Genomic DNA, 19,226 nt, shown 5'->3' on the forward strand with positions numbered 1-19,226 from the left:
CCAATTTCCTCAAAGGCAATCCCAGACCATAAGATGCAGAAGATGAAAAATTCTCCTGATGTCCACAGCAGTGCAGGCAAAGAGGAACCCCCGTTAGCAGGCATTTGCCCTAGGCACGGAGGCTACAGTTCTCCTGGAAAGCAAGAACTTTTCTACTACTCTCCTGATAGTGGCCTATCCTGGTTGTCGGACCTGTGTTAGCCCTCACACCTGGGAAAAAAGGAGGTGGGCAAGCCAGGTAACTCTCTGGAAGAGTTTTGCCTCACTCCAGTCTTTATTTAATGTCAATTTCTCTCTCTCTCTCTCTCTCTCTCTCTCTCTCTCTCTCTCTCTCTCTCTCACACACACACACACACACACACACACACACACACAGTCAAGCCAGACATGCATGCACTTGTGTGTACACGGATCAACCAGCCTCCTACATAGCAAATATCCTCCATCCATGGACACCCAATTTTTAAAAACCCAGGCAGCCCAGGGAGCTATACCTTTCCCCCACCTCTCTTTTCTCTCTTTTTTCCCCTAAAAAACGGCCTTTTAAAAACATATATATATTAAACCAGGCAAGTTTTTACTTATATATTCATGTGGCTGGAGCAGATTGACAAGAAAAACAATCACAAAATAAATATTTTTTGTGGGTTTTTTGTTTTTTTTAAAAAAGAACATTTCCCTATACATTGTCTCTAACTTGACAGAGCTGCTTTCTTGGACAGAACAGATGCTGTTGGGAGAGGAGCTCTGGCTGGGCCACAAGGGCAACGTGGAGCCAGCCAGGCCCTGACACTGGGGAGGCCAAGGAAGCAAGGGGGCCGAGGGAGAGGGCGGGCAGCAGGGCTTCCTGGCTGCCCTGAGTGGTCCTCCGTGGGTGTCGCTTCCCGTTTCCCCAGGGGAGCTGGCTTGAGGAACGGTCCGTGTCTGGAGGGCTCAGAGGAGGCAGCGAACAAAAAGTAAGAACCACTGTGGGGAATCATGAAACAATGCCATTTAAGAAATCTGGCTAAAAAGAATACAAAAGTGACTCCACAGGGGGGGAGGCGGTGCTCCCACCCCTCCCATTGTTGGTCCCTCTTGCTTTCTTGAATGCTGAGAATCACTTTTAAGAATTTGTGTGTTGCACAGTTGGGCTGGTTTCTTTTCTGAAGCTCTCCCTTGGCTCCCTCTCCTTCAACTGCATTCATGTGAGAAAGCACCGACTTCACAGATCCGAGGCTGCTGAGTGCTTGCCTCCCCTTGTGAGTGTGTGTGTGTGTGTGTGCGCGCGTGCGTGTGCACACGCGTGGTGTGTGCCTGTGTGCAGCGGCTGTTTCCTTCTCTCCTGCCTGCTTCAGTTCAAGCCCCGAGTCCCATCTGCTGGGTGCAGACAGTCTTAAGGGAACACCCCGTTGGCACTAAGGTGAGGACTTAGATCTTTGCACCCCGGATTCATGGATCCCCTCCCTGCCTGGCACTGGAGTGGGTCCCCCATTAGCTACAGAGTTTGCCTGTCTCATACTCCACAGGGTTTGGCAGCTTGGAGTTGAAAGCCCTCAGAGAGGACTGGATCCTGCCCACCTCGTTGTTGGCCAGCTTGAGCCGATGCCGGAGCAAGCAGGAGAAAAGGTCAAGCCGCACCTTGCCAGGTGGAGAAAGCTGGTTGACCCGGTCCCTAAGCTCGATGAGCTGCAAGAGGGCAGAGTCCTGGGAACCTTGAGTATATGGGTAGTCTAACTGGAGAATTAAGTCCCGGATGGCATCCGGGTCAAAGGGCAGGCTGTAGCCAAAGACCTGCAAGGTGTTGATTTTCATGTAGCCCAAGTTCTTGGAGGGATCGGTCATCTCCAGAGGCTCGTAGTAGATTGTCTCGTTGGAGCTGTCATCCAGGGACTTGATTCGGCTCCGTAGGTAAACATGGACTGTCTCAAAGAAGGTCTTCCACCTATTGCCCAAGGTAATAGTCCAGTTTTGGCACTGGGCAGCGGCATCCACATTAGTCCTTTCCCACTCTGGGAAACTGCCCTCGTTCACGGGCATGAACCAGCTCTCAGAGTGGCTGCCCCCAAAGGGGTTGACGTAGATGGCCATGACAGGCTCCAGGGTGCTGTTCTTGGTGAGGCAGATCTGCAGGGACAGGGCCAGCATCACGTGCACCAGCCCGGGCTTGTACTTGTTGCTTTTCAGGGTGAGCAGCATGCGTTTCCTCCAGGAAGGGTCGAACCAGCTGCCCAGGCGCATGTCATTGCTGATGAAGATGGAGTGCACCTCGATGCGGCTGTCCCACTTCTGCAGCAGGTACTTCAGCTCCAGGTCCTGCAGGTCTGTTTCCAGCCCCAGAAAGTTCTCCAGCGACTCGGCCACCTCGGGGCGGCACAAGCCCTGGGCGAGCACGTAGCCTGGGTTGCAGCTCCCACAGCGTGTGCTGTTGTCTGGGGCGCAGTGGGCACAGGCGGGCCCTTCGCCCAAGGCACAAGGGATGGGGCCCTGGCAGGAAGACTGGTCGTAGGGGCAGGTGCAGCTGTGGCTCTGTTCCAGGAAGGTGCCAGGGAAGGTGCTCTCTCCACAGTAGAGGAGGGACTGGATACGGTTCCACCAGTAGGACAAAGACCTTTGGGAGGGGGGATAAAAATGAAGCAAGAGTCATAGGAAGCCACACACTGCTGCTTCCCTGAGGGTGGCAGGAGATTTGGCTAATAGGTGATAAGGAAGATAAAAACCCCAGGTTCTCTGAATGACAGAAACCCTACTTTACCACTTGGGGATAACCAAACAAGTCCTGGAGCTGGGGGTCTGATGGATCAGCACCAGAAAAGTTTGACATCAAACTTGTGCTCCTCCATCCAAAGTACCACCTCATTCCCTTATTCAAAAGCCTACAGAAGATCTGCAGCATCTTTCGTGTCCAATCTAGTTTTCAGCCTCTTAAATAAGATCTTCCAACACCTGGCTCTCCAAACTTTCCAATGTCATGCCAACCTCCTTCCCCCTTCACAGTCTCCGTCCTTTCTAGAACCCTCCCACCAAGGATAGGACTTTTCTATGGCTGGCTCCCTCTTAAGGTTTAGACTTCAGCTCTTAGGATACCTCCTCAAAGAGGCCTTCAGTTACTCCCCTGTCCAAAGCACCACCCAGTCCCTCCCTGTCACATCACCCTGCTTTGACGTGATCCGCAGCAATGTTCATTATCAAAATGGATTGTGTTTATTTATTGTTGACCTGTTCAGAGATGGCTTCCCTGCATATGCCGTGAAAGCAGGGACCCTGCATTATTCCCCAACGTATTCTCAGAAACTAGGATTGTTCCTGGTGCCTGGTAAGCATTTCCTAACTATTTGTTGGAAAAAAAAAAAAATGAACCTTTCTCAAATGCCCTTGCTGGACTGTCCTCTCACTCGTATGTCCCTCGTTACCTGTGCCTCAGTTAGAAGTGCACCCCTGGGTTGCTGTGAGGGCAGCGCCCCCTCCTGGAATGCTCTGGCTCACACGCACCAGCCCACTTCCATTTCCTCCCACACAATCTGGCCAAGACGTCCTTCTCCTGGGTGGCTTTTCTCTCTGACCTTTACTATTATTAGACCATGCCTTTGATTTATGGTCCACAAACATGCTTTCAAGTGGCTGCCACATAATAATTTTATACTTTTGATGTTCCTGTATATTTATTATATCTTCTCAATTAACAAATATCCCTCACGGCTTAATATTAGGACATACGAGGTGGACTTAATAAAGGCTTGTTGGATGCACGTGTGAATGAGCGGATGGGTGCATGAGGGCCTGTGACAATCCAGCCCCACTCTGTTCCCGAGGGCACAGGGCCTCAGCTCGCTTCCCTCTTGTGACTCAGAGCAGAGTCACTTGTTGGAAACAATCTATTGTGTGTGTTTCTCATCATACGCAATTGGTCTAAAAGCTTTAACTCCACCCTTTTCTTTCCTAAAAGACTTACTAAAATAGAAATGAGAATTAGAGTATTATTAGAATAACATTCGAATCGACTATAATTTATATAAAAGTAAAATTAGCCTCTCTGTTTTGTTCTCTCTCTCTCACTTCAGATGCAACTCATAACTGAGAATGACATGCAAGTAGGTCAAGATAACAGGAGACTCTAACAGGCCATGTGTGGGTCAGCATGCCCAGCTCTGCTGTGTTGGACAGGGGTCCTCCCCCGCCTCAGTGGCTGTCGTGGGTGACGTGTTCTGGCTCGGGCATCTGGGGTGCTCACCTCTCCTTGGGCAGGCGGAAGCGGGGCTGCCGGTGGCAGCGCTTGCAGAGGTTGAAGAGCCGGCGGACGATCCGATGGGTCTTCTTGAACAGCACTTTCAAGCTGGCTCCCAGCTGCTGGTAGCGGTGCTGGAGGCTGGTGTCCATGGCCCAGAACTGGGAGATGGCTGTGGAGTTCAGGAACCTGTCATCCGGCAGCCGCTTCAGCAGGGCCTGGAATTCCTCTGTGGGTAAGAACACGAGAGCTGAGCTGAGGGGCACCTGGACGGGCAGGAGGACCTCCCCCCTACCCCCAGACCCAGCCCGCCCTTCAGTCACTGTATGAGGAAGGAGGCTTCACATCCACCCTCCCGGGCCCTTTTCTTTCTTTCTTTTCAAACAGCCTTATTCAGAGATGACTGACATACCTTAAGATATGGATTATTTCCCATCCTTCCTGTTTCTAATATGCTTCTGAATTTCAAAACACATCTCTGTCACCACCCACGGGGCCAATGACCTTGGGATGCACCTCTCTTGCCCTTTATACCGCCTTATAATTCATGCACAATCTTCTTCAATCACACCACTGCACCCTTAGGGAAGGTGTGAGGCACTCATGAAGGTGAGGGTGGACAAGACTGGCAAATGCAGACACAGAAGAGGGAGCACCCAGCTCAGAAGTCTTCTTAGAAGCCTTTCAGTCCCTGAGACCAGCCTCTTCCCTCCATGTCCTTCTCTCTGACTCTAGGACACCTTTCCTCTCTTTTGAGATTTACCTCTTGGCCAAGACACCCATTCTTTCTTGAAACTAATCCAGAAGCAACGTGCTTTCTGGTTCTGAGCTCCTACTGCAAGTCTGAGTCCTCCTCAGAGCTTCCTGGGCACAATGTGTTTTCTGAATTCATGCTCAGATCTCTGTCCATGGACCTGCTTTTACTTGGAACCTGCAGCCATCACGTCTCCTGATGGGGGTCTGGATAGTCCTCCTTCACTCACTGGCAGTAATTCATAGTGCCGAAAGCCCAAAGTCCTTTCCCACATACTCGAGCATTACCTCATTACTTAACACATCCCACCACCATTGGTCCAATGCAGCTCGGGGGCCGGAATATGATATTCTCCTTAGCAACTGAATGCCTTGTTTAAGACCTGAGATGGCAATGCCTGGGGCCTCAGCTCATTCTGATTTCTCCAGTCTCTGGTTCTTCATCCCCCACCCAGATGACTGGAAAAATCACACCTAGTAATGACATTAACAACTAGTAGTGTGTGCATAGTTCTTTTTATGAAACACTTAGGTATAAAAAACAGCACAGAGAATGACAAGATAAACTCCCATGTGCCCACCACCTAGAGTTTGCCATTTTGCCATATTGAATTCAGATTTTTTTTTAAAGAAATAAGGCAAAGCAAATATACTTGAAGGCCCTAAACTTCCCCCTCCATCTTTATCTAGACGTAACTACTCTCTTGAATGTTTTCTTTATTACTATCATATATTTTTAACGTTTTCTAAAAATATATTTATCCATAAAAATATTAAGTATTGGCTAGTATGTTTTAAACATCAAATAAATAGTACTAAATATGTATTATATTTAATGTTATTATAGTATTACATATAAATGTTATATAAATACAAATATGTATATATAATACATAACCTTTTTCATTTGCTTTGTTTTATCCAATACTGTTTTTTGAGATATATCCAGATAACTATTATTCATTTAATATTGAAATGTAGGAGTATATTATGCAGAGTTCTTTATACTTTAATTTTATCTACGTTGCTCCATATGAGCCATCCATCCACCTATTATTATCATTTTCCCTCATTTACAGATGAAGAAATGGAGGCATTGAGGAGCTTCATGGCTAAACCAAAGTCATACAAAGGATCAGTAATAGAGTGTGTTAGGTCTGTCCAAGATGTTATAACAAAATACCACAGACCAGGTGGCTTACGAACAACAGAAATGTATTTTCAGAGGCCGGAAGTCCAAGATCAGGATGCTGCTGGCAGGTTCTGGTGAAGGCCCTCTTCTGGGTTGCAGATGGCAAAATTCTTGCTGGGTCCTCACATGTTGGAAGAGGTAAGGGATCTCTCTGGGGCCTCTTTTATATGAGCACTGATCCCGTTCATGAGGGCTCGGCTCTCATGACCTAATCAAACCCAAAGTCCCCACCTCCTAATACCATCACCTTGGGCATCAGATTTTCCACATATGAATTTGAGGGGATACAAACATTCAAGCCATAACACGGAATAAGAACTCAAAACCAAGCCCTCTGAATCTAAGTCTCAAGGTGACATTGATATCAGTTATACCTGCAATAAGCAATCGCCAGCATGTACTAGGTGCCTCCTAGAAACATGCTGTGTGCCTCATTCATTCAACAAATATTCACGGTGCACCTTGCGTGCAGGCACTGTGGAATCTGTGGCAAACAAGACAGACAAGGCCTATGGCCTCAATTATATTTACCTTAGCTTATTAAGTCCTTGAAACGCATCACTTTGGTAGGTATTAGGTCTGTTTGCATATACAAAAAAAGAAAATGAGTTCAGACTTGGGGTGGTCATATAACCTGCTGGAGGTCACCCAGCCAGTTAAGTGGCTGAGCCAGGAGCCAAGCTGAGCACCCCGGGTTCTTATCCCGTACCTCTCAGCCACCTCCCATTGACAGGGAGGAAAATCTGGGCTGACTGACTGCTCACCTGACTCCTCAAACTGCTGGTTGTGAGTCGCCCAGGAGTCCTGGATCTGCAGCAGGCTGTCCTCCATGGCCTGGATGTCAGCGTTAGGACAGTTGCATTCTGGGAAGGTGGGGCTGCACTTGCACCAACAGTCATTCTCCTGGCAGACGAGCTCGCCCTCAGAGCTGCATGTGATGTAGCTGAGCGCAGCGGTCACGAAGCGCTCCCGCAGGTACTCGGGCAGCAGCACCTGCAGGCCTAAGGAAAGGACGTGTCGGGGAACTGCCGCGCAGGGCCAGGGAGTACTCGGTTTCCCACACCCAAGGCTGCAGGATCCCCAGCTGGGGTTCTGCTGACTTGTGCATCCTGGGCCCAAGAATGGCCACCCCAGGCCCTGATCCTGCTGAGCTGGTTGGGACAGAGGGTTACTGCTGTCCCAGTGACAGATGGAGCACATCAAAGCTCAAGGCTTAGTCAAACCCCTCACATCAGCCAAATTGAGAGCGTGCATATCATATGAACGGGCTTATTGGCTCCACGTCAGCATTTCTAGGATGGAAATGGGAAGATGTTTCAGATAAAGGAAGAGCTTACAGCCCTCGTGGGGGAAGAATCAAGGCTTGATGGGCTTTTATGCTCTGCCTCCAATTGCCATCCTGTTTCTAGCTTCTCTGAGATGAGAGGCAGGCCTCCTAGGATACTTCTGAATGCTGACCCTCCTGGGCCTCCCATCTTAGCCCCAGTGACCAAGGAGGCTGCCCTGCTTAGGAGGTAGGGACAAGGTGTTATGGGTACACAGTGGCCGGGCGCTACACCAAGCACTTTCCATATACAACTACAAGCAACACTGTGGTCATACTGAGGCTCTTATAATGAGGAAATCCCAGCCCAGTGACCATGGTGACCTGCCCAAGTCACAGTGCTGGGAAAGTCAGCTTGGTGTCAGACCCTGTCCTTGTCCCATTGGGTCATATACTGCATAACTGGGACTGGCTGCCTATCTCAGGGTTTAACCCTTAATGCGATGTGAAAGCAAGATGGTGATGGATGCCCCAAGTTCAGTTGGGCCTGGATAGATATGAATGTCTCTCAGGTCTCTTTTCTAATCAGCTGCCTCTGGTCTTGAATATAACCCACTAAATTGCTCCAAGCTTCCGTTTTCCTACCCATCTGTGGTGGATATTGGTTCACCAGCAGCAGAACAGACTCCTAGTTGGCTTCAAGCCACACAGGGCAGCTGTTGGAAGCATATCAAGAGGTGAATGAAGGACGGGCATGCCTTTGGTTGCAGCCCAGCCTGGTTCGAGGTCAGACCTGCAGGAGGCTCTCCCAGCAGGGACACTGGGAGAAACTGTGCCAGGAGAGGGAGGGATGTGAGGACTTCTGGACGGGATGAGCTCCCCTTTCATCAGATGTCTGCCAGCTCTTTATTGTCACACCCTTGACCTTGTCCTTGGCAGGAAATCAGAGAGCCCAAAGTATGTAACCCAGTCTCGGCAGACCTCAAAATATAACTTAGAATTGCAGCTATGGTAGATGTTTGTTGTTCTTATTTGTGATCTACCTCCTGTTCTGAACTCCTAAATTCTCCTTTCTTGATGATGTGCCCACGGGGGCACTTGAGCAGCCCTCCCCATGCACACTGTCCACATACGCTTGCTTTCAACACTCACCCCTCTCCAAGTCCTTTCCTTTCACCTCCCCCATTAGCTCCCTCCTCCTCACCATAACATTTGCTACATTTGCTATTGCTACAAAATAAGTGCCCCGAGCAATGTCAGCATGAGTGATGGGCTATAAAATTAAAGGGCATAAACTATTCCAAATGAACCACCAGACACTCTGAACTTCACTCATCACTAATTTCCAGACACAAACCCAGCCCATCCAGGGACCTAAGGGAAGAGGGATGCTAACTGCATTGGGCAGCTTTAAATACAGGAGTCTTTTCCTCCTTTTTGTATGTTTCTTGATGCCTAAAGCATTGAGGGGTTACGTCTGGCTCAGGTTGCCTGGAATTTGTAATCATAGATCCTGGGTGACGGCTATTGATTTTATAATACCAAGACAATAATATCTTAAACAGAGTCCAACTCAGGCCTTAAGAAGAATGAACTTTTCCCATTGCCAAACAGCTCTGTGTGAATCAGTTTGCATGGCTCTGCCCCCAGGATACTTGGGGGACAGAGAGCAGGAGCTGAGTGCCTCCCCTGATCTCCCAGCCTCCAGACCTAGGGTCGTTCCCCTTCCTTTCGCTTTTCTGTTTCTGCCTGTTCTGTCCCCAGTTAAGGCTCCTATTCTTCTCAAACTCTTCTCCTGGGGCTTCCCTGGTGGCGCAGTGGTTGAGAGTCCGCCTGCCGATGCAGGGGACACGGGTTCGTGCCCCGGTCCGGGAAGATCCCACATGCCACGGAGCGGCTGGGCCCGTGAGCCATGGCCGCTGAGCCTGCACGTCCGGAGCCTGTGCTCTGCAATGGGAGAGGCCACAACAGTGAGAGGCCCGCGTACCGCAAAAAAAAAAAAAAAAAAAAAAAACTCTTCTCCTGGCTTTGATCTCCCATTGAAGACTGCAGACTCGTAACAGAAAGCAGGGAACACTCTCAGGGTAACCAATGGTCCCACAGTTTGTGTAGCTCTTAGTCAAGCTAGAGACGGTACCCCATAACCACTCTGCAAAGGCCAGCTATTCCCCAATGTGTACTTAGGATAAAGCAAAGGGTTCTTTGGACAACAAAGGAGATTGCCGACGAGATCAAGGTGTATGACGACGGATGTGCTGTTGCTGTAGGATAGTGACAGAGGTCTTGGGAAGGATGGGATGTGGGAGGATTTGGGTGTCCAGTGGTTTGAGCAATGGTCGAGGTGTAAAGTGAACCATGTCAGAAGTTTTCTCAAAAGAATGATGGAAAGTTGTTAAATACAAGTTCCAGAACTAGTGGTAGTTCTTGTCTTCAGAAGGGTTTAACCAAATGGGGCAGGCAGGACTTTTTCCTTTTGGTGATCTAAGTTTTTTTGTTTGTTTGTTTGTTTGTTTTACCGTGTATGGAAAGTGTGAAAACATCACAGGGCACCTTACCGAGTAACTGCACTTTGTTCTCCGGACTCTGTACCAGGACAGAGCTGACCGAGTCCAGGTTGTCGTAGTTGCTGCAGCCCAAGGGACCGGTCCTGGTCTCCGTGACCTAGAGAAGGAAGGGCAGGGGGTGGGTTTATATAACAAGCTGAGACCTCCCCTTTGCACTTCCCTTTTCCGGTCAGCCAATCTCAGGCTCTATGTCCTGTCCTGGACCAGCCCAAGGCAGGGCATGTATCTCCCTACCCCAGGAGCATAAAGCCACTTTTTCCCTTGTTCTAAGACAGGGAGTACCAGTGGTATAGGGCTGGCAGCAGGAGTTGTACATAATTGGAAGCCTTTCAGAGGGAGCCAGAGGGAATTTGAGTCTGGGAAGAGGAAACTCAATGTAGGCAGTGGAAGCTGGACCTTTGTGTTGGAGTTCCCCCTTCTCCTCCCCCAGAGGAAGAAAGGAGGACAGAAGAGGATGCTGTCAGCCCGCTGGCGAGCCCAGCTGCATCCACTTGATGTGGTGCTCACAGGCTTTAGGGATCCCGAAGATGAAAAGCACTAGAGAAATATGAGTTATGGGTATTATTATTAATATTAAACATTTAAATCCCACCTCGGCACTGAGACGTCCTTAGAGAAAATCAGCCATGGGCTTACTGCATATTTTAATAAGCATATTAAATATACATAAACTCTTATAGCTATGTAATATTCCAAAACACCGCAGTCATTTTAAAATATTATAAAGTTGGCCTATCAGTTTTTCCCTGATGTTTAAAGTATAAGATGAAAAATGGGGAGCTTTAAATGCACTGAAATAATTATGTAATAAGAATGATGGGGACCTGAGACCCTTTCTTCTCAGGATCTCCAGAGGCTTTGCCAAAAATCAATCAACCAATCAACGAGTATTTATTGGGCAGCCACTGTTCAATTCCCTACAATTTAGCAAACATTCATAGAGTGCCTTTCTCGGAGTTCTTCAAGGAAATTGGCCGATACCTCTGACCTTCTCTCCTAGCTCCAGGCACCTCTGCTCCGCAACAAGCATACAACTTGCAGTTTTCCATCCTTTTCTGCAAGTATTTAGTTAAAGCCTGGGTCCTCCACACACTAAAGGCTCCACAGAGGTAAGCTCCTAGTTATTTTGCTCACGATGTTGTCAATAGCACTTAACAGGGTGCCTGGCACATAGCAGGTACTCAATAAATTAGAGAATGTATGAGTAATCTGTTCCAGGCTTTGGGGGGTGGAGAGGTGGGCATAAAGGTGTACAAGTTATGTAGTGTGTCCTCCAGGAGGTTACAACCTGTGGGGGAGGCAGGTACATATCCAACTGACTGATACACATCCACATCGAGCAGATGCAAAGTGTCACGAGGAGCCCTGAGGAAACCACAGCTCTAAACAAGGGAAGGAGTTTCAGAGGGGACACCAACTGAGTTGGTCTTTAAAGATGAGTAGAGAGTGGACAAGAAGAGAAGGGAGGGAAAGTACTCTGAGAAAAAGAAGGGGCAGCATCCCTGGCGGTCCAGTGGTTAGGGCTCTGGGTTTTCACTGCTGAGAGCCCTGGTTGGGGAAAACTAAAACCAGGGATTGAACAGCACGGCCAAAAAAAAAAAAAGGGGGGGGGGGCAGTATGATCTACAACCCATGGGCTGGAAAGTGTGTAGAGTAATTGTCTGCCGTCCTACTAGTTACCATGGTGAATACCAAAGTGTAAGTGACATGTTTAAAGAGAATTTAGTATACTTAGTCTTAAAAAATACACATGGAAGAGAGTAATTAAGTGAGACATGGTATGACACAGACTAATACAGTAAAGAGAGAGACGGGAGAGAACCTTGTAGCTTAAAGCAGTCTGAGAAGGCTTCATGGAGAAGGTGATCCATAAATTGGTCTTGAAGGATAAGGAAGGATGTGAGGGAAGGGGGGAATTGGGAGAAAAAGAGGTAACTGCAGACCAAGACCAAGAGGAAGCAATAGACACAGTGCATGAGAGGCAGCAAGACCCAGCATGGATCGGGGACGGGATCAAGGCCATGACAGAGGCAGGAAACCTCTGCACAGTTTCCAAGTTCATCCTCCAAGATCATACCATTTAACCTTCCCACTAACTCAGAGACAAATCCCACTACTATCACTCTTCAAAGAAGGAAACCAAGGTTCTGGGAGTTACAGTACCCGAGACCACAGAGCTGTTGAGTAGCTGAAACAGGGTTTTGACTTTGTAGTCCTCAGACTCCAGTTCAAAGCCCCGTGCCTCCTGTGAGGGCACGTCAAAGGGCTGCAGAAAATTAAAACGAGGTAAACCCATTTAGATAATATCACCCTAAAAACCAAGTGTAAACAGACCAGTTCATCCAAAGTATTTTAGTGATCTGCCCTCTCTTCAGAATGTGAACATGGGGTAAGACAAATTGTATACAATTTAGATATTATTATCCTCTATTACAGATGAGGAAACCAAGGCCAGATAGGTTAAATGATTTCTTCAAGGTCACACACTAGTCACCTGAAGGACTACGATTCATTTGACTCATTCATTTATTCTTTCACTCATTTATTCATCTATTACATATTCAAGGAGAATCCAAAACTCACAGTGAGTAAGACACAGTCACTACCATAAGGAGTTTACAGACAAGGAAACATGTTTCTATAATCTTGGTGTCCCACGTGAGCCTCCCTCCCTCCACAGGTGGGCACTTGGTGCTGAATAAATGTCTCTGTATTGAGTGAGTTGGTGAGTGGCTAGTTGTCAAACTGCAGTGGGAAGGCAGAGTCAGGCTTATGTCGAGGTAAAGTCTTCTTTATCCATACGGTGCAAAAATTCCTATAAGAAGAGCTATGGCCAAGGACTAGCCCAGCTCTTCTGGGGAACCCTGTCTCTCTTGGAATGGGGCGGGCTGAAGGGCAGAGTGGGATGGTGAGTGTGGTATTTGGGAGATTTGCCTGTCCCCACCTCCAGGTAAGCTGGCCACCATACTGTCCTGAGTTCTGCACTGGCTTTTCTATCCACCCACTCCTGAGCTGAACACTCACCAGCAACAGGTGAGCAAGCTACAGGCCTTACGCAGAAGTAGGACGACTCCCAAGGGGGCAAATATAGCACAGCCACTTTCCTCCCCTTTATCCTACCACTATGCCTACCTATCTACCGCCAACCCATCTGCTTCCCAACGCCCCCCCACCACCACCACCACCATCTTGTTCAATATTCTGGGGCTGGCTCTGATGCTATTTTCTGACCTTTACTTTGCTATTTCCAAAGGTCAGTTCTACAAGAGGATAATCGATTAGGTAAGTCATTGAAAGGGTGTGAGTAGCTCCACTTTGTTCATTGTGGCACAAGGACAGGAATGAGGAAGAGACAAAGACCATGATCCCCCTGCTCATTTCCCATTAGAGGAAATGGCTCAAGCCAGATCTCCACGAGTGAGGAAGGCTCACTCAGGTTGTACGAGATCCCAAAGTCATTGCTCTTTCCCCTGCTACTCTGTCTGCCCTGAGCCACCTCTGTCTTCCCCAGAGAAGCAAGGAGGTGGGAAGGAGAAGGGGAGCTGGAGAGGGTCCTCTTGCAGATATTGCCTGGGCACTGACTTGATCAGCAGCATGAGCTGAGGACCCCTCCCCCCGAGTGATGAAAGTCCCAGAGTCCCTGGCAGGTTGGAGCGGAGAACCCCGTGCCTCTCCCTGTAGAAGAGGCAGACAGAAAGTGCAGCTCACTCAGGCGCAAGCATTCAAAGAGCACCTCAGATAAGCTTTCAGGAGAAAATAATTGTGTGCTAATTGGTCTGTTGATAGAGACTAGTCCTGCCTTCAGAAAGCCCTGATGGATCTCAGGTTCATTAGCACATCCAATTTTCCATAAATGCCGGATTGTGCAAACCCTCATTCCAGTGAGCCTGCTCTCCTCCCCCTTCCCTTAACTCCCTGGCTGCTCTTGTCCTACCTAGGGGGGCACCTGCGAAGCTAAGCTCGAGTGAAATGGGCTTCTAATTGTGAGCGACAGGGCTGGCCAGGAGAGCACGCCTGAGAGTGTGTGTGATTCAAAGAGCTTCAAATTGAATCCCAGGCTGCTACGGGGAGAAATTTGGACAAGTCACTTTAAGAATGCTTGTGAGAACTGCTCCCTCTTGCCATCCTGCAATCCACGTGAACTTTTATGTGGGCTCTTTCCGGGCAGCTCATGAGCATCTCAAACCCTCCTCACTAAGTCCTTCCTCAGGCTTCAATTAAGTAGAGGGTGAGCTACAACTAGGAAATAGGCCCCTCCTTTCCTTCAGGGCTCTGATCCCTTCCTGGGAATTATGGACAGGATGAATATGTATTCAGCCCTTTATAGTTTTCAAAGTGTTTTCATGTGAACTATATCATTTGGTGTCAACCCCCATCCTACAGTAGAGTAAGGGGTGATATTTACAATAGGTTATTCACAATATGTATCAGCAGGTAGGACATCACTAATCAGGAGAGGTGCCAGCCGTAGTGCCAAAGCAGGGTTCTGAGGGTCTCCAGAGTTACATTAGTCCTTTGATTACTATTAGGGGAGATCCCGGGGTTCCAGGGGAGGGATAAAGGTGGTTAGGGTGGCACACAGCAGATTGGGTGAAGATGATTTACCAGCTTGTATGGAAGTGTTTTAATATTTTAATAACTGATGTGGTCATATCAGCTGAATAGAAGCCCTGGGTACAGGTGAGTAAAACAGTTGGTAAGTCCATGTCATGGAGTTCAATAACTAACTTCCCAAGGTCGTAGGAATAGTAAGTATCAAGGCTGAAACCCAATCCCCGGTCTTCTCACTTGAGTAAGTTTGTCTCCCACTAAACCAGGTAACCTGCCTTCCGCTATCAGTCAGGCATTTTATTGAGTGTCTCACCACACACCCGACACTGTGAAGGGACCTGGAACTGTATGCATGCGACAGAGTCCCCACTGATCTAAGCCCTGCTGTTGTGTGTGGGCAGGTGGAGATGGGCATGTAAACAGCTGCAGTCTAATGTGACAAATCCTGCAACAGAGGTATGTACTGACCAGAGTAAACCTTGCAACAGAGGGAAATGTTCAGTGGGGTCTCAGGCATGTGTTGGATAAACAAAAGGGGGCAGGGTGCCTCTTTCTCTACATTAGTGAAAAGAAGTTGCTAACAAAGGGTAGAAAGTAAGAGCACCTTTGCTTAGAAAAACAAGCAACAGGAAGATATGCTCGAGGGTCTTTCCTTCACCAAGGCTGAGCAAATGGGCAGAGCCCCTCACCTCCACCTCACCTCCATCCAGAGCAATGACCACACTGGAAGCCAGCTCAAGCCCTGTGAAGGCATGTTCAGGAGAGGGGAGTAGGTGGCAGGGGCTGCAGCACCAGCAGAGGAGTGTGAGTTCACAAGGGTGTGCTGCAGGGGGACCTTGCTGTCTGGATCTGCAAAAGCTGTGTGTTAAGGCAAAGAGATGGCCTCCGGTGGAACACCATTACTATCAGGACAAAATGGTCAGGTCAACCCTATCAAGGGAGCAGAACTGTGGGACAGGATGCCAACACCTCCCTTTGCTCCTTAGTCTAGGGGTGTGTCCTTGGACAGGTCACACAGGTTTGCAGACCTCACTAAACTATGTGGAGATGAGCAGAGGCGGGAGAAGACACTAAATGCCTTGTTTTTTCATGGTTCTCTGAATTGCAACCCATGGGGAGAACCCACGGTGTTCCCAAACAGAAACATCTACAGGTCAAGCAGCTCAATGGAAGCTCAATCATCATCTCTCATTCCTTGTGGGACTGAGGAGTTCCAAGAAGAGGCTTTTGAGGATGGTGGCCCTTCTTTGGAGGAGATGGGCAGTGGCTCTAGTTCTAGAACGTGCATCTACAGGCACTATAACAGACGTGGATTTAAGTGCCTGCCCACCTCTCATGCTATCACCCACAGTCCTTGCTAAAGAAGTGAATCCAGTGAGCCATGGTTGAGATTATGTAACCCCCTCTCTTTGTGTTGGACTAAGATGAATCCTGAACCAGATTCTTTCTCTGGGGAATTTAGAACTGTGATACTGAGAGAAAAAGGAAATTTAAGAGTTGATTATGGACACTTACAAAATTCAGAATAAATAATTATCAAGCACCTACTATGTACCAGGAACTGAGAATACTACAATGAACAAGAGAAGAGTCCTTGTCCTGAGTGCACTGGCTGAGAGACAAAACAGAAAGATTACATTCAGCCAGGGCCAGAGTCAGCTTCAGAGCAAGACAAAGCTAAAGGTAGGCTGAAGTCACTGGTGTACAGAAGGTCTAGAATAAACAGAGGAAAGAACTTGAACACGAGAAGCAGGAAGATGAAGCAGGTAGAGATGAAAAAGTAGAGGCGTGTTCCAACAAGAAACAGAGAGAGTAACCTGGGAGTGTTACTGTTCTTTCACCACACCTATGTGTCTGGATTGGATCTAGTGTCTTGTTCTTAGAGATCTAGAGAACACCAGAGTTCTCTTAACAAATCATTTTGATACTGAATCCACCTTGTTTCTTTCAACTTAGCATGCTTATAGGCACTTGCACACACACTGAGAAGAGCGCAACCCATGTGAAAAGTGGGGTCAGCGACTCATTCATTCACTCAGCAAACCTTTATTCATTATCCATAATGTGGAAGCTCTGTACTCTTACTGGGAACCAAAGATGCCTGAGACCCAGTCCCTCCCATAAGGATCTCATAGTTTCAGAGGCTCTCGTGTTAGCTAGCAATCAGTTCAAATGATAATCCCTATAAAATAGGCATGTGTTTGAAACACTGAAGAGGAACATTTAACTACCTTGGGAGTCAGGAAAGGCTTCACGAAAGAGTTCCCTTTTTGAGCCAAGCAAAGAAGAGTTAGGAAAAGCCACTCACGTGAACGGACGAAGATTGTAAACAAAAAAGACAGCAGGTACCAGGGAAGGGAGACACAAGAGCATGGCATATTTGAACAAAGACTAGGAGGTAGATAGGACTGGCTTACATGGTATAAATGGTAAGTGAAAGGTTGAGGGGGGGGGGAAACAAGGGTTGAGAAGAGTGTAAAAGGAGCATTTGGAGCTGAAACTAAAAAGACAACAGGGATAGTAGGTCTTCCATTGCCTTCCCGTTTTGTTTAGAAGAGGAATTATCCCTTTTCAAGGTCCGTCTGTGCTGTGGCTCATGCTCTCTATACATTTTCTAATTTGAACTTCCCAGAAATCCTTCACGTTAGAAATTATTCTAATTGTTCAACAATTTTAGAAGGAGCAAATGGGGGCTCAGAGAAGTTTGGGAACTTGACCAAAGCCTTGCCGTGAGCAGTGGTATTCTTTCCCATGCCTCACGCTGCCGCCCTGGATGGGAGGCGGTGGTTTGGGCTCTGTCCCACGTAGTCAGAAACCACTGAAGGATTTGAAGCAGGGGAATGATACGCTATGACGATGTGCACTCACGCGAGCAGCACAGATCGTGAATCAGGGAGCAGGGCTGAGAACGCAGATGGGAAGACGAGTTATGTGAGAAAATCAGGTAAGCGTGATGAGGCTCTGAATTATATGAATGGCCGTGGGCGTGAAGACGAGGCAAAGGGTAAGCTGAAGAGAACATGCAAGGGAGTGATGATAGTGATGGATCAAGAGATCTAAGTGGGGCAAAAAGACAAGGAGGCCATGGAGGGATGATAGAAAGTGCAAAGTTGGTCAGGTCAAAGGATAGGAAGGGACATACATGGGACCACAGAGTTACTGATCCAGGCCTACCTTTCACGAATGGATAAGAGCAATTCTTCTCCAACTTTGACACAGTCCACTAGAGGACTGAAGGGTGAGAGGGCTTCCACAGAGTTCTGTCTTCTTGGTAAAACCCACTCTGTGCTACTACAGTTCTTTTTTCATCATTTTAAGCTGCCTAAGATACCAGCCTCCCAAATGTACCCTAGCCCATCTGAACTTCCGTCTTCCTCCTCTCTCAGACTCTCACTCCAGACACTGGCCATCCCCTAACCGGACCCCTTTTCTTCACTTAACCTCCATCATGCTCTCTGAATCTCATGATCATTCCTCAGCAAGAACATCTATAACCTCAATCTCTTCTCAAGAGTCCGCTTCACCTTTGTGTTCTAAGCACAACCTAGCAGCTCTGGAGGATGTGGTTTCCCCTGAAGTCCTCTCTAGCAGTGGCTGTCTGCCTTCCCACACCCCACACTGGCACGAAGTGAGGTGGGTCTTCCACTGTGATATCCTGGACACGGGTCCTCCTTCCTCTCTAACCATCAGGACTATCACCCACTACTCCTCTGTGTTGCCGTCTATTTTTCTTGTCACTCCCCTTCCCTCATTGAGGATTTTCAGTAGTTAGCTTGCTCACCACCCTCTTTCTTACCACCACCCAGGTCTGTATCATTCCTGCTGACTTCAGCATCCATATAGGTGATCCTTTAATACCCAGCCTCCCAGTCCCCTGGCCTCCTCACCTCCTTATCTTGTCCTCTATCCAACCCCATCTTAGGCTCCCACACCCATGGCCATGCCCCAGAACCTGACCCTCTGTAATAGCGATATAAAGCATTACACACTTATACCTACTCTAGTCTCTTCCCTATAACAAGTCATCAAACCTACTTAGACTCCCAATCTTTTGACCTGGCCAACTTCTCACTTTCTATCATCCTATAATGGTCTCAGATCCCTTGATCCACCACTGTAATCACTCCTTTCTATATACTCTCAACTCCCTTGCCTATTTTTTCTTTCATCTTGTACACACACACACACACACACACACACACACATTCCTTGGTTAAATCCAACTCTCCTCTCCATCTCTCCCATGCCTGTCTGAACAAGACGTGCTGAATGTAGCTGATAAAACTCACAACGCTGCTGACAGGCCTCATGGGATAATTATGACCATGAGTCTCAAATGAGTCCTTGGTGCCACCCAACAATCCACTCCATTTATCTAATCATCTAGTCAGTTGATAACCTGAACTCTCTGAATGACCATTTCATACATTCTTTTCTCAACAATTCCTTCTTTCATTTAGCCATGAACTTTGCTTGTTTCATCAAGGAAATGGAATAAATCATAAGAGAACATCCGCATCCTCCCACTGCCACATCTGCCATCCCACTGCACGTGTGAGCTGTGTGCTCTGTACAGCCTCCGGCTCCAAAGGATGAAGTGTTCATGGTCCTGTGTGAGACCTGCTGCTCCACTTGTGCCTGGAATAGCAACCTCTCTCACCACCTCGATTGCTTCTGCAATTATCTCCCGTCTCTCTG

At 48.0% G+C, this 19,226-nt stretch overlaps 1 protein-coding gene across 1 annotated transcript in view; it reads right to left on the reverse strand.

Annotated features, from left to right (window-relative positions):
• Positions 1–1,473: 1,473 nt before the first annotated feature.
• BRINP2 (BMP/retinoic acid inducible neural specific 2) overlaps positions 1,474–19,226 on the reverse strand; it is a 51,676-nt gene continuing 33,923 nt past the window's right edge. The window contains exons 4-7 of the mRNA XM_060088554.1: positions 9,969–10,074; positions 6,914–7,150; positions 4,211–4,433; positions 1,474–2,590 (exon numbers count right to left, since the gene is read on the reverse strand). Of these exons, the coding sequence (XP_059944537.1) occupies positions 1,474–2,590; positions 4,211–4,433; positions 6,914–7,150; positions 9,969–10,074 (1,683 nt within the window). The remainder of the gene's footprint in view (positions 2,591–4,210; positions 4,434–6,913; positions 7,151–9,968; positions 10,075–19,226) is intronic.

This window comes from Mesoplodon densirostris, chromosome 2 (genome assembly GCF_025265405.1).
Source record: "Mesoplodon densirostris isolate mMesDen1 chromosome 2, mMesDen1 primary haplotype, whole genome shotgun sequence".
Taxonomy (NCBI): domain Eukaryota; kingdom Metazoa; phylum Chordata; class Mammalia; order Artiodactyla; family Ziphiidae; genus Mesoplodon; species Mesoplodon densirostris.